The 15,786-nt window shown below is 37.9% G+C and overlaps 1 protein-coding gene across 1 annotated transcript; it reads right to left on the bottom strand.

Moving 5' to 3' along the window:
* Positions 1-565: 565 nt before the first annotated feature.
* Positions 566-15,368, bottom strand: CFAP206 (cilia and flagella associated protein 206). Its single transcript, XM_041412382.1, has 12 exons — positions 15,136-15,368; positions 13,738-13,821; positions 13,347-13,437; positions 12,100-12,288; positions 11,679-11,837; positions 11,004-11,212; positions 10,160-10,279; positions 7,522-7,720; positions 6,663-6,800; positions 4,490-4,683; positions 3,340-3,483; positions 566-796 (listed from the first exon to the last, which is right to left on the bottom strand). The coding sequence occupies exons 1-12, from the start codon at positions 15,241-15,243 to the stop codon at positions 566-568; spliced, it is 1,866 nt and encodes a 621-aa protein (XP_041268316.1). The 5' UTR covers positions 15,244-15,368.
* Positions 15,369-15,786: the final 418 nt, after the last annotated feature.

Raw genomic sequence — 15,786 nt, forward strand, 5'->3', positions numbered from 1 at the left:
TAAAACAGAGCTTTCAAAAAGGTCCCCTGAAGTCAAGTTCCTATGGTTTGCAGTGTGCTCACCAGTACACTGTTTAGCCAAGAAATTGCTAGAGACCTAAAAGGGTGCCAGAACCACCCAAAACAGGTGCCCTCTTCTCAGCCTCCCAGCCTTGGTCTACACTCATTGGGTTGGGTTAATGCCAGCACAAACAGACAGGCCCAAGGACCCAGACTGGTTTCATTTTGTTGGTTTTGCCTTCTTGCCAATTCTGCTCTAAGACAGTATTTCAACAATTGTTGCATTAAAACTTCAGTAAAATCCCAGAATGCTACATATTTGAATGTTGGAAGTGAAAGTCCTTGGGAACATCTTGATTCTAAACTGCTATTTAAAATCTGTGCTTCAGGCTTATCACTTCTGTCACTTAATGCCAGTCAGCAGTCCCAACAGATAAGATAAATGAAATAGACCAACTGTTCCTGGAATCAACAGACATAGCAAAATCTTTTGTGTCTAAATTCAAATATATTCAGGGATTTTTATATACACATTCAAGATGCAGCTTCAGGTTTTTAATTTTCACTTAAGTTTCATCCAGTGGTCTTGTTAAGTCTACTGTGACCATATGAGTAGTGGGAGATGATCCTCCTCGGAGACCTTTCAAGAAAATCTGGGGTTTGGGTACATTGCTTGAGTTGTCACGCTTAGTCTGGGTGCCAGCATCTTTTGGCAAGTACACTTGGGTGAAGTTCTCTCTTCTCATGTGGCTGAGATCAGTCTGCATGGAATGAGTTAACAAGCGGCGCAAGTTGGCCTAAAGACACAAAAAGAATCAGATTAAGCAAAACTTTGAACATTTCAGCACCAGGATATACTCAGGAATGTTTGTTTATTTTACATCCGTGGGCTTCACAAACCTGGAAAATGGCCCACCTTACCCTCCTGACAATACACAGTTGTGACTGTGATTTGGTAAATCCTGATCTAACAGGATGTGTGAACAGCACTTTAGGTACCCCACACCATTTTAAATTAGTCTCTTAATAATTTCATACCACTGGTCATTGTTCTTCAAATTTTCTGAAATGCTTCACCTTTGTTTTGTTAGAATAAAATGTTTTCATGGCAAGTGCTTCCAGTCTTTGTCTGGTTTCTGCCAAATGTGATGAGGTTTAGAGGTTGGTGTCACAAAGTACCAGATAAAAGTGAGAAAATGCCTTCTTATACCATGTTGCTCACTAACTCCTTGACAAGGGGTAAAAGTTAGGGTAATTTATGATTAAAGCTGGTTATTCACAGAAATTGTCATAGATACAACAAAACTACTTCTCACAAGGTGTTAATATTCCAAAGCCAGCACTTGAAACAAAAAAAAAATTCCTTATTCCACTGAGCCTTCTATGTCATCAACAATGTAAAACATTGTAAATTATGATATAATGTTCTCCTCAAAATACACAAAATGCAGTCTCATGCTGGAATTCAGATCCCTCCAAATAAGTGAGAAAGTCCCTGGAGTCCAGTCCAGTCAGTGAAGACTGGATTCAGTGGAAGCTGGAGAGGGATACAGCTGGCTGAATGTCCTAAATGTTGTATCAGGGCAAGTTAAAATATTCTCCAGCCTCCACCACTGAGGTGTCTCTCTGCTGGAATGGAAGGTGAAGCACCTAAATGTAGGCACATTTAGGCACCTTAATCTACAGCTGAATCTTATATGCAGAGTCATCAAGCAGAATCCAGCAAAGAACAATAAGGAACTTACAGAAGAGATGGCCTGGGAAGAAAGACAATATATTATGTCTTTTTTCTTTCTGAGGGTTTTAATGGCAGAATGTATGCTATTACAAGGAACTGTGCTTGCACAGACAAACAAATGTGAGCTAAAAATTTTACTTCTAGCAGCATATAGGTTTTCTAATAATATTTCATACCACTACAAGTTTTTGGCTAAGTATGAAAAACAGTGAGCTAAAAATTTTACTTCTAGCAACATATATGTTTTCTAACAAAGTAATAGCTTAATATTTCGTACCACTACAAGTTTTTGGCTAAGTATGAACAACACAAAAAAAAAAAAAACAGAGGCATGTGAGCTCATCCTCTAACAAAACCCACAAATATGTCTGATGTTTTCCTGAAGTATCAAATTCATTGATGCACTGGTAAACTATTTCTGTTATTTCATCACTTTGTTATTAAATGTTTTATCACCTCTATATTACAAATTAGCATAGTCAAAGCACTTTTGCATGCATCTGGGATTTTTCTTTCAGCTCCACATCACTAATCTCACATTTGGACAGCTGAGGCTAAAACACCCTTCAAAGTACATTCTCTAAATATTTCAAACTAATGAACTACAAATTTGTTTGGGAATGATCTTCATGATCAGATATTGGAAAATATCCAGTTTTGCTTATGCTGAAGAGCCACTGACCACATCTTATGTTTATTTATGAACTTTTGTCCTTTACAGAAGCAAAAGAGATTTTTAACTAGGTTTCTTGTAAACCTAATTGGCTTCTTTATATACCTCAGTAACAACTATTTCTTAGAATCCTTATGACCTAGCAACACTGGCAAGACTCCTCAGTCCAAAATTTTGGTTTCCTTTAATAATGTCAGAGATTTCACGGCAAAAAGGCAAACAGAAAGGAAATAGGTTGCCCAGTAGACCACAGGCCTCCACAGTGCATCTGTTCGCAGAAGAAAATAAAACCCTTTAGTATTATATTTTCAGTTGATATTGTTAACTACAATATTCCCTGTACTCACAAGATGTTAATTTTGATTGAATTCTGAAAATCAGGTGCTATACCTTGACAACTACATGTGCTGGCAAACCCTAGAAAGAAGCTTCTGACACATTTACTGTTAATTTAAAAGTTTTTATGTACTTATGTGGTCAACCTTCTATGGACAGACTATGATTTCCAATCCATCAGAAAATCCTGATAGTATGACAAACATTTGCTCTGGCTTTTTCTCACAAAGAAATTATATACTAGTATCTTCAACCAATTAAATTGGTTTGAATGTAGAACAACCTTAATATTCAATGCAATTAAATTCAAAACAACAAACTCTTACCACATAAAGAAGGCAACTGAAAAATCTGAAATTAATAGATACAGCAGCAGAAGCACTGCTCAAAAAAACAGGGAAAAATATGGAAGAAGTGAAAGAAGTCTAAATATAAGGAGAGAGAATATCTAGAAAAAAATTGAACCAGTTGTAATGAAGGGTATGTCTTTGAATAAAATGTTAGATTTATGTTTCAAGGAACAAAAGTTAAGAATAATTTATTCTCAAATTTGTTATATCCAACAATGAAAATCTGATAATAACAGTACAAACCAATTTTATAGCTTTTCTTCTCAGTTCCCATTCATTCCATTCATAGGATCTCACAATAGTTGGAGGCAAGATATGAGTATCAGTTTGAGTACCAGTCTCACATTTTGGGGGTGGTTTCATCAAACTTTTGCTTGCCTTTCTGGCCTGGATGAAAAGAAACAACCAAAGCCAAGCAAGGCATTGAGAAGAATACTCATAAGGGTATGGTACTTTTTAAAAGCAAATAGAGACCTGCAAACCACAAGTGGATAATGATTTTTACATTCATCGTTTCTGTTCCCCATGTCCCCACTAAAAGGAAAACACTAAGTACCTGATGGATTTAATTTCTGGCACAAAACCTTTGAGGCAGAGGCCACAGCTGAGTTGCAGGCTCCTGTCTGCCTGGTGAGTGCTTAATTGTTGGATTTTAGAAAAAACGGGTCCCCTCAGTACCAGTACTTTATGATGCAGGCACCCCAGTTTGTCTTCATGAATGGACTAAAAATCACAAATCATAACTGGGAGAAGTGCACAGATCTCTGCTATAACTGGGATATAAACTACATTTCAAACCAAGGGCCAGTTCAAGACTACATTCTTTCCACTGCCAGGGATCTAAAATTCACAAGTGGATCACAGAGAATGTTGTCTATAAATCCAGATCAAGCCTTTGAATTTCACAGAATAACACCATCACATTCATTATTGATGACTCTCCTTTTGTTTTTTAATATGTTCCATAACTCCTGTCCCCAGATATCACTACACCCTCATCCAGCACACAGGGATGGACTGCTAAGCTAAAGCTCCAGTTAATGGGATATCTGACATATCTTTTATTGCATTTATTTACTGGTCCTTTAAGCTACTTTTGCAAAAATGAGGAAAAGAAACATCAGACACAACACATGCCTAGGCTGTGGACTAGCAGCTTTTATCACTGCCAGAATGCTTTGGATTTACATATTCTTCTATGAATAGAGAAGGTGAGAATGTCACTAAGCAGAAACATTCTTCAACACTCTGAAGACCTGCAAAAGATGGACCTTCAGACGGGCAGAGGATTTTACTTCTTTCCTAAAGATAGGTATCATCTGTTCTCTTTTAGAAAGGACAGATCAACCAGTGACCCAGCAGCTGCTTAGCAAGAGGCACGGGCAGTGTGTACCTGTGCGTGTGGAACAAGGTATTCAAACTGATGACGGAGCTCAAGCAGTTGAATTAGCTCTGCATATTTTTTTGCTTTTTCTGTATTCAATTGAATGAACTTATCTGGATCTTCAGCAAAGATGTATGCAGCTTCTTTTGAACTGAAAACATAATATTTCTCCTTGTGCTTCAAAATTCCAATAGCAGGATTTCCTAAAAATGAGAAGAAAAACCAACCCAAAATAAGCCCCACAAATTAAAATAGTGAACAGTATGACATCCAACACAAAAGACATTTGTAATCAAGATTCTGTGTTTTCCTCAAGTTAGTTTCACTTCCTTCATTTCTGAACTCAGTATAAACCCTTAAAAACAAGCTTTTTTAAAATACAGAAAACTCTGTTTTGTTAGGTCAGTAAAACTGCTTTTGATCAGTTCACATCCAGCATGCCTTAGGTGCATGTCTCAGAAAAACAACAGATAAAACACATATAGCAAAGGCATAAGAAACCAGTCTTTACCGTCCAATGTTTCCCCTAAAATCTCCAGCAAATATCTGATTGCAGATCAGAAGTGCATTTATACCAAAGGGCATAACACTGAGATGAACTGAAGAAGCAGATAAAGCAGCTGGGAAGCTGAACAACAAATTAACAGAGAAAATGAAGTGTCAATAAAGGCCAAATAACTTATACAGGAAAACACAAACTGATTTCAAGGACAGTGGCAGGTTGGGCTTCAGATGTCATTGCCCAAGAAAGACCAGAATCCTCATAGACAGTGCCTTGAACATACTCAGTCAAAAAAGGAATTATTAGTATGCAAACAGAGGAAGAGAAGAAAACAAATATTACAACAAACTGTAATAATATTTGTAATAATACATTTTGTTCCAACACAAAAGAACAAGTAAAAGGCAGCTAGGGGTGATCAAAGGCTTATGATACCTTTCATAGAAGGAGGGGTTAAAGAAGAAAGCTTCCTCAGCATTAAAAAGGAAAAAAGAAATAATATGATAGGGGGTTATAAAACCACGAATTGTGTGCAATATAAAATTACTATTTAGTAATTTTCCTAACAGAAGGACTATCTTTGTTAAAATTATCAAGCCAGAGCTTAAAACCATCTCAAAAAGAGGTACCTGATCACAGCATATATAATTATAATTGTGGGGCACTTGAGAATAAGAACATCCCATGACAAACTCTAGATGGATTCCAAAATCAATTAGATAAATGAAAAACCTCTTTGAAGGATTATTCAACAGAAGGTTACAGACTCAACATTAATCAGAGGAAATCCCATAACCACCAACTGCTAGAACAAGAAAGGATATAATTAAGGAAAGATCACTCTGACTTGAATTCTCATAATTTTAAACTGTTCATGACTGTCCATGTGCAGTAATCAGATACAGGGCTAGAGAGACCTTCAATCCAGCTAAGGACAGCTGTTCTCATGTGCAATACTAAGTAAGTGTAAGTAAATTACATTGCCATAAAAATATCTGTTCTTTAATACTGACAAGTAAATGGCCATATTTTCCTCTCCAACTCCCATAGGCTTAAAAAATTTCTATATGGACAGGTTCTAGAAAGGTTAGGGAGATGGAAAACATGAACTAGGATAGCTGAAATAAGGCTAACTTTCAAGACAAATGAGCATGGAGAGACCAAAAATTTCTACAATTAGTTGACTTAATCAAGTGCACTTCTGCATTATTTTCAGGAAAGATTTTTAGTACTTTGTCATGACTATTTAAAAGTACATATGAGGTAGGCATGAATGGTTATGTTTGCTACATATGGATGCACAAAATAGAAGGAATGGCCCTTTCCCTATGCCTGCATTACTGCACATTAACAACAGTAACCAAACCTGTATTCAGCTGCAGTGTAGGTTATACAGACATGCATAGAGCAGGAAGAAACATTTATCCATCCCATCTTGTCTCTGCCCCTGCTTCCTCTTCAACCCGTCCTGCCTTCTACTAAGGGCAGTTTATTTGTGTATTTAAAAAAAAATATATACTTTAACACGAGAAATAAGTTATCTGGGGTGAAAATTGCAAATGTGGAAAAACAGTATTCCAGTTTTGACTGGAATAAGAGGATGCATTCAGAATGCCTTTACATTTTATCTAATCCTTGTGTAAATATACAGTGTGGAAAATACCTAACTACAAAGCATACCTGGTAGGGTGATACCTTTCACACCAATTGAATGTGCACAGAAACCATGGTACTGGATCAGCAACTGATCAAAATTATCAGTAGTCTCTGGAAAAAGCCATTCTTGGTTCATGAAATCAGAAACATTCACTCTGGTTCCTAAGAAAAGATAAAACAAAGGAAGGACTTCAATATTAAAATATCAGATGACTAAAAGCTAATAATATTACAGGATGACCAGATTACTCTGGTTTTCACAGGATGATCTTCAATGTCCAGATCCCAAAAGCCAAACTTTAGGCCTGCCTTGAAAGAGAACCTACTGAAAATCAGTTCTGCAAGAACCTTCTTTAGTAGCATTAGCTTTCTTTGAAAACATGGGACAACAACAGGAAGGTAATATTTTATTCTTTGATTTTGTTTTCACCCACACGTGCATAACAAACTCCCTGGCATAAAACTTGGTTCCTAGGAATACATCTTACAAACAAACTCTTCTGGTAACCAAAGCCCCATTAAATTATTTTGGTTATACTCTACCCCTCAATTTCCAAAGTTCTGAAAGGTATAAAAAGACATGAATACACTTTTAAAAAATTACAAAAAATTATAAATATTCTCTGATCATTCTGCCATTTTTGTATGGTATATTTGTATCTAGAAGCTCTATTTTAATTTTATATGTGAAACTAGAATCACAAGCTACACTACATGAAAATGTAAATCTACACCCTACAAGGCTTATTTTAATTTACTGTGCAAATTTGGAGTTTTAAAAATCAATATATAGCACCTTCTGTAAAGCACCTATTGTAAAGAAAATGCAAACTACAAAATCTTGGAAAATTAAGGAAAATTTAAAAATTTCAGCTTTCCATACCCATGGTTTCTTTTATCCTTTCCACATCACTTTTCACGGTAACTCCTTCCAGAAGAGATGTTAGCATTTCCTCTGGAAAAAGCTGTGATTGGATTTCCAAGAATTGTTGTAGATTGTCAGCCATATTTGTGAGGAAGGTTAGCAGTAGCATTTCATCCTGAAAGCCGGTCCAAAGCTTAGAAAGTTCCACAAACAGAGGCTGAAAAAGAAAATTATTTGAAATGCAGATATGAACAAAGGAGGGCCGATCTCCAAGGCCTTCAGCAACCAGAAAGTCCAGGGGAACTTGGGGGACACTCTAAGAGGAGCTTCCATCACATATGCCTAAAGCAAGTATATCCAGCATGTCAACCCACAGGCAAGAGTTATATTTTTCTATATTTTACTCCAGAGCCTTTCTCAAATAAATGTACTCTGTGACCATGCTTTGAATTTACCAAATGACAATCCAGTTTTATAACTGAAAATATGGTGTAGAGGAGTAAGAGCCAGAAGGAACACACCTGATTCATTACTAAAGTACGTAAACCCACACCTATATACAAACTACCAGGTTTTGTTATTTTGTCTGCCCTGCTCCAGAGTGACTTGGTACCACGGCCCCCAGGCCATCATATGTGTCAAATGGAAGAGGTGCAGGCCTCTTCACAGTGGTCCAGGGCTCAGGGCAAAACTGGAGGCTGCCCTTCCCAGCACTGACATGCTGTTGGCATCCAGGTGTAGGCACATAAAGAAGCAGCCTATAAGCTTTAAGTTTCAATGCTGTTTTCAATGACAGTGACATAAAATGGGCCCTGTTACACCTAAACACACAGAGAGCATTTTACAGGAAGAGATTCAACCAATCTGAAATGTACATTTAACCACACATTTTATGCATGTTAACAACATTGTCATAAGAGCAGCCAACAGAGCCAGCTCTGGAATTCATCAGCATTGCTAATGCTGTGGAAATGTTATGGTTACAAAAATGGAAGAAACTAAAGGAAGATCAATAACATTCTTAATAGAATAAGCAAAAAAATATTAATGAAATGTACTATTTTTCCTAAAACAAATGTTGCCACAAATATAGGCCTTATCCTATTCTTTTTCAAAGACAGAATGCCCTGCTTCTCTATCTTTGTAGAGGATCTAGCTTGTCAGCAACAAGCCAAAAACAACAAGTTATTTAAATGGTCTGTTAATAGAAAAATCTCTACCTGAAAAGGATCTGAAGTCAAAAGGCATTATATATTCTGTCTTCAGCAGAGAAGACAAAACAACTAACCAACTAGAAGAGAAAAAAAATTCCAGGAAGGGAGCAAACAACAGACAGCTTTTAGGGAAAAGGGTAAGGTATATCAGTCACTCAAGCCCCACAAAGATACAGAAGAGGAAAAACTGCTTTGCATAGCTGGACAAAAGGGGAAAATGTTCTCCAAATGAGAACATCTGGTTTATCAAATCAAAAGCATACATAAATTGAAGCTTGGATCACTCAGTTAAAGTGCTTTTCCCATGAGTTTCCAGCTTGGATGCTCTTATGGGAAGTGTAAAAAATACTCTGAGTAGGTGGGGGTCATGATCTTCCTCTTCCTTCACAGCAGACTTTATTTTGCTTTCTCATAATTAGCTTAGAATATTAAAAAAAATAACCTAAAACATATATGAAACTGCATGCTGGTGTAGCAGCTAACCACAAAGAATTGGAATGATAATCAAATCTCACAAAATAACGAGCTCTTACAAGAAAAGCAAATTAAATGAAGCTGGTTTCTAGAATGTTTCTCCCCTGTTTCCTTTATAACATGCCAGCATAATAATCCCAGGTTTTCACAGGCTCATTAAGCAGCCTCCCTCATAATACAATATAATAATATACATAATATAATAATAATATAATAATAATGCTGTAGTTCACAGCACTCATTCCCTTTCCCCCTAATACCTCCTTCCCATGTCCTGTAGCTCCCAACCAAGGGGGCAACAGTACAGAATATCAATCCTTCAGTGGCTGCTCACTGGCCAGAGAGCACACAAACCCTACTTCAGACCTGATCTTGGTAAGGCTCTAATTGTGCGTCTCTAGTTGCTCATTTTTTTCCCATAAAACTTGCAGAAAATGACATATTTTGAGATCTTTGGACTCTGACAAATGTGACTGAAACTTGCCAACAGGTTCAGAAGCTATTGGGAGGGGAAAAGAGGCTGACACTCCCATCATAGAAACCCAGTTTCTTCAGAAAAATTGCATCAATGACTCATACTGTAATTACAGGGATTGCTATGTGAGGGAACTTTAAAAGAATCATACTCTGTTGGGCCGTTTTCTGCAATCATTATGCTCTTATAGTTTCTGCAAGGAAAACTATATATACACACACAAAAAAGGAAATACACAAATAATGACAACTCAAGACACTTACAGTAAAATACCATTTAATTCCTTTGCTCCCTTTTTGTACCTTACCTTTTTCTTACCTTAAGAGCAAGTCTTTTGGTTGCCCCTTCAAAAATCACAGATGATATTGTACTAGAGAGAAAATTTGTAGCCTCTTGCTAAACATAAACTATTTAAAAACACACCAGCAAAGTATCTTACTCTAATAATGTTTTCTACTAAAGAAGTAATGGGTTTTCTACTCATAATACTTACAAAAACTTCTCTGGACTCTATGGAAGTCTTATTCTGCACTGTGTTTTTCAATACCATCATTGCTGCTTCAAACTGAACATCCAGTGATTCAACTTCTTGAGCACTTGTAATTGCATTAGACTGGAAAGAGAATATCAGGTAAGACGTATCATAGTCCAAAAATCAAGTATTTAGTAATAAGTATTTACCTGAGCCTCTTCATTCAACTTTTGCAGAACAATTGTTTTAGGGAATGAAATGTACTCTAGCTATCCACAAAATAAATTTTTCCTTAAATGTTCAGGTGTTCAGGCATTTCAGTCACACATAAACTATCAATTTTTATAGAAAATCCTCTACATTTTCCCAGTGAAGAGAATAAAAAAAATTTTTTTTTTCAATGCTTTATACAGGAAAGACTAATAAAACCTGCAGTTTCTCAAAAGACAAATGAAAAGCTCTTTATTAACAAAACAAGAATTTAAATGGTATTCTTCAAAGACTTTTGATGACTCCATATATTTTGGGGGTGTCTGCAGACTAAAACTGAGATGATTTATGGATTGATCAAGGAGATTTTTTTCTCTCATGACTTTTGGGGCAGAGAGTAAGTATGCAAACAACTGTTTAATGGTGGACTTGGCAGTGCCAGGCTAATAGGTTAATGGTTGGACTTGATGATTTTAAAGATATTTTCAAACCTAAACAATCTATGGTTCTTTATCTAAAGACATGTTTTATTTTATTTCATTTATTTCCGAATATTTTTTCTTTTATTTCTATCCTGTGCAAGTAGGTAACTTGAAGACATTCCATCTGCAATAAAAGTGCACAGGGACTTTTATATCATTATTTAACATCTCACCTGGAGGATGCAAAGGAAGGCTTCGTACTGTCTCACATTGAATAGTGCTTCTTTCAATTTAAAAAACCTAAGCTGGGAGAACCTTTGGGGGTCTTCCTGCATGGATTCCAGCAGGGCCGTGTAGCGGTGGGCCAGCAGCTGGCAGGAGTTCAGGCGTTCATCGAGAGTCTGTGTGGCCAAGGGAATGGCTTCGCTCAGGATGCCTGGCACTATCCACATGGGATAAATATGAAATATGTATAAAAAGAATTAATAAGATCATTATCACATGGTTAAAGTGCAGTATTTGAACATAATGGTCCTCTAATGAAATTTTGATTTCTACATTTTGTTCTTATATTCATGCACTTCCAAATACTTGCAAACCAGATTCAACCTCCCTATCTCACTAGTCAGGTTGTTGCAAATGTTTAGAATTACAGGTGTGGAAATACCACAGTCAAGTCAAGGAATGTGAGAAAACTTGCTTTATAGTAGATGCAACTCTGTTGCTACAACAGACATGGGCTTCCTGAGAGAATCTGCACAATTTTCCATTCTCAGTTTCCTAATTTGTAAAATACCAATAACAATAACATGCCTCCCTGAGATGGGAAATTATTGGAGCAGCTCCAGTGAAGAAGTCCAGGCAGAATGAATTGGGAATACCCAGCTCAAATGCAGTTGTGTACTTACAGTCATCAATGCAGCTTCCTCCTTTCTGGCACTGCTTGTTGTACAAACGAATTCCTGTCACTAGCATGGCAAGATCTTTCAGCTGTTGTTCTTTGTCCTTCTTACTGAGTGAGATGAAAGTAATCATCTCTGTCTGGGGGAATACACTCTGCAAGGCAGCTGTAAGCATTACAAAGTGGAAGAAAACCCTCAATATAAGGGAACAGAAAAGAAAATCAATAAGCAAAAATAGTCTCTCCTGAACAAATGCAAAAAGCAGGAAATCTGTGGAAAATTTGCACTTCAAGGCTGAGCAGTGACAGTTTGGATAGCAAGCATTCATCACAGTTTACCATGTTTGTATCTAAATATTAGCAAAGAGAAGGTGAAATTTTATTTTTTCAAGAAGAAAGCCCAGTTTCACAGCTGGGAGTTTACTGACCTGTTACCTCCCTGACAGCCTCAATATCTGTTGGGGATCCCAGGCCAGATCTCAGCAGCACATAGGTAACGATATTTTGATACACATTCTCCACTTCTTCTTGTGCACGTGGACCACTCTCTGTGATGGCCCTAACTACAGGAGCCAGTTTTCCTTCCAGAACACGCTCCTGTTCACTCAGTAATTCATCTAGGAAAGAAGGACACGTAGAAAGTGCCACCTAAATCCTTTGAAATTTGGCTCATACAGAGGGTGCAATTCATTTCCACAGTCACAGCACCAACTTAAGGTTTCTGAAGAGATGCTCATAGTACCACACCATTAGAATTAAAAACAGCAGAGTTAAACATTAATAAAATTAGCATAATTAACATGAGTCAGTAGAGTCCTGAGAACCGTTCAGGCCAAACTAGACAGCAAGTCTCTGGCTCTCTGGACTCCTCTGACTGTAGGAGGACCTAACTTACACACACACATATTTCAAACACACCTAAAGTTACATGCCCAAGTCTGAATACTACTCAGGATCTCAAAAACTTGCTGGAGTTACTGAGCTTATACAGCTCAGAGGATTTAGGAGCAGCTCCCAGTGTTGCTAATTTTTGGTTTTAATCCATGCTAACAGGAAAACATTTTCATTTTCTCTCCACAGGGAAATGCTTTTTTCATGTCTATTCTTCTTCTGTGTCTTCTATTTCCCAGCCAGCCTCCACTATCCCTTTGAGATCAGGAATTACAATTACAGCAAAGGCATTTTCCCCATCTCGTTTTATTTTCACATTCACATTCTCAGACCATATGAAATTACTACTGATGAGACAAAAACATATTAGGCTAAATACTGTCACTGATTGTTCAAGGTTCCTCAAATCTCCCAGTTAAGGATATTGATAAAATACTGAGTTCTGACTGCCTTCAGACACACAGGTGCAGGTGCAAGCTTTTCTTGCTGAAGGCAGCTAACCACTGAACCTGAAAGTGTAAGTGTCCTCAAGCAACCTAATACATTATATTCAGTAAATCTCTCAGACAGCATAAGAAGAGTGTACTCTCAAATCTAATGTACACTTTACCCTACTATATCCATACTGAAACATCAGACTCCTGTACAGTAAATTTCTCCTGGGATTTTTATTTTGTTTATGGCCAGGATTCATTTAACAGTAATTACTATTATTAATACTATTAATTGCTATTATAAATTATAAACTCAACATCAACTTCTATGAAAACATATTTGAAATTACCTCGGTTTGCATAGTTCATATCAAAGTAAACTTGCATCTTAATTGTGCTTAGGGATGGGTTTGTTGTGTCAAGCAGTCTGGTAACACAGAGCTAAAAAGAGAGTCAGAGAAGTGAGTTCTTTCTCCTCTCTGGGGGAACATCTGAACAGACAGTGATCTACTAAAGGTTTCACAATAGCTGTAGAGCCCCCTCATTACCATTTTCTCCATAAAAAGCTTTTCTAAGGCATTTATTTATGGAAACATAGTCCAGTCTTTAGCTACAGAGCCATGAGAATAAAGCAGCATTAAAATTTTGAAAGTGTTCATGTAATTTTAGTTACAGGAACAGGTAGCAAATAATGCTATAGTCTTAGATAAGTAGTGACTCTCAACATCATATCAGAATTACCTGGATAAGATCCTGCATATCGTTTTCTGTGAGGATTCGATCCATATTAAAATCATTTCTTGGATCTAAAACAACAGCTTTCACCTAGAGATTGCCAAAAGAAAGACAGGAATTTGCATCACAAAAGATCATCTTTGCAACTCACTTTTTATTTTCTGAAAAATCTCAGATGCATTCAATATTTCTTTACTATTCTTTTTTATCCATTTCAGTCTTTGATAATGAAACAAAATTACTTCATTTCACATCTCACCAGTTTCAATCTCAGTTCTCAGGCCCAAATGAAAAAAAAATATTTTGTGATACAAATATTTAAATATAGCTCCTTTAAAAATTACTTGGAAAAATATTTTCCTAAGTAACATTTTTTGAAAATCCATCATAGTTGTTTATAGACTTCTAAGTTGGTGTTATATGCATTGACATAAACATTTACCATTTGAATAAAAAAACCCATAATGTTCTACATGCAGGAAAATAAGTCCATGTTTGCAATTGGTGTTCATGCTAGGTATCTTGCCGGCCACTTGTACAAATTTTTTACTCATTAAAATTTTCCTGCTTAATTGATTAATACTGCTTTTGAGCCCAATCTTTTTTCTAAAGCTCCAGTGTCACCTTTAGGGGAAAAAAATAGCACATTAACAGTACTGCTGTGAAGCATTTACATTTATATACAACTTTATCAAGAGCTGATCATCAATAAAGAAGGAATCTAGCCCATCCTTCTTCAGACACAGCTTTGCAGGCGTATCCAGACTATTTTTGCAGACTATATCCAGACTATATTCTGCAGCAGTGCTGTGTCTCCTAAGAGATGCCAAAATGTAAAACGTTTTTAGGATACTTACAGTTGTCTACCAAGGACAATACTGAGATTGATTCCATTAAATTTTCACTTTAAATGGGATCAAAGCCCACTCCTTCAAATATTCAGCCCATTTATACTACCTGGCCCTGTCTGAGCAGAGAAACAAAGAAAATTATCCATCACAAGAGAGGGAGGAGGTGAACATCAAAGAATAAATATAGCTGCTGCATTAAACATTCACCGATGCATCACAGGCTCATTTATGAGAGTGTGAAGAAACGCTATTAAAACTTGGCTAAACTTCTCTTTTTCACTTCTGAAAGAAAGCAATGGTTTATCGGCCTGCAGGAGAAAGCTCCGAGTTGGAGTTCAGAGAGTTTGCGGGACTCAGGACCTACAGCCTTCTTGGAGCATTATATTCACATAAGATTTCAGGGGAATAAAGTTCTTTTTCAGGCTTTTAGGACCCAAGACTGGATGTCGCTGAGCGCCCCTTTAAAATACCTCACTGCAGGCAATTGGAAACCAAGATATTTCCAAGCTCAGGCCACCCCTGACAGCCCCTGAACGCTTCCTTTCGCGCTTACCATGAAGACCACCAAGGTTTCCGAGAGGCTTTGTCCCTGGGCAGCGCACTCCAGGCCCACCTGGCGGACTATTCTCTTGATGACACTTTGGGTCAGCTCGCCGGACATGCTGGCCAAGCACACAGGCCTTAACCGGCTTGCATTCACTTCAGCGAGGGTCCCTCCGGCCCGTGCCCGCCGCTTGCTGAACAGCCTGTCCCGAAGCCGAAGCTCCCCGGTGCCGCCGTCCCCGCGTCCGGCCGCTGGCCACGGGCGGGAGCGGCCGCGGCCGAGCGCCAGCCCCGGGCGTTGCCATGGGGACGCGGCCCGGCCCGGCCCGGCCTGCCGGGAGAGCGCCGAGGGCAGGCGGGCATGTGAATTTACACACGGAGCTCAGGGAGACACGGTTTGTGCCGGATAGAGGGGGCAGTGTCCGTGCAAAACTTACACGCCTGCATATACTCCAAAGACGCGGCTGTGGAGGCACAGGAGTGGAGGTGTGAGTGTCTCGGCACACACACGTCTGCAGCTATGGCTGTATGCAGGCGTGTGTAAATATGTATAAAGACACGTGCATATCGTATATGTACCTTAATACCACAGAATCACAGAATCGTTAGGGCTGGAAGGAACCTATAGAAATTATCCAGCCTAACCCCCCCGCCAAGGCAG

Source organism: Onychostruthus taczanowskii, unplaced genomic scaffold, assembly GCF_017590055.1.
Source record: "Onychostruthus taczanowskii isolate IOZ18803 unplaced genomic scaffold, ASM1759005v1 scaffold39, whole genome shotgun sequence".
Lineage (NCBI taxonomy): Eukaryota > Metazoa > Chordata > Aves > Passeriformes > Passeridae > Onychostruthus > Onychostruthus taczanowskii.

Excerpts from the sequence above, each read along its gene's own strand:
- CFAP206 (XM_041412382.1), bottom strand. The coding sequence starts at position 15,243 with ATGTCCGGCGAGCTGACCCAAAGTGTCATCAAGAGAATAGTCCGCCAG. Across the intron at positions 11,838-12,099 it reads GGCTGTCAGGGAGGTAACAG|CTGCCTTGCAGAGTGTATTC; the intron begins GTCAGTAAACTC and ends TAATGCTTACAG. Across the intron at positions 11,213-11,678 it reads AGGAAGCTGCATTGATGACT|TGCCAGGCATCCTGAGCGAA; the intron begins GTAAGTACACAA and ends CCATGTGGATAG.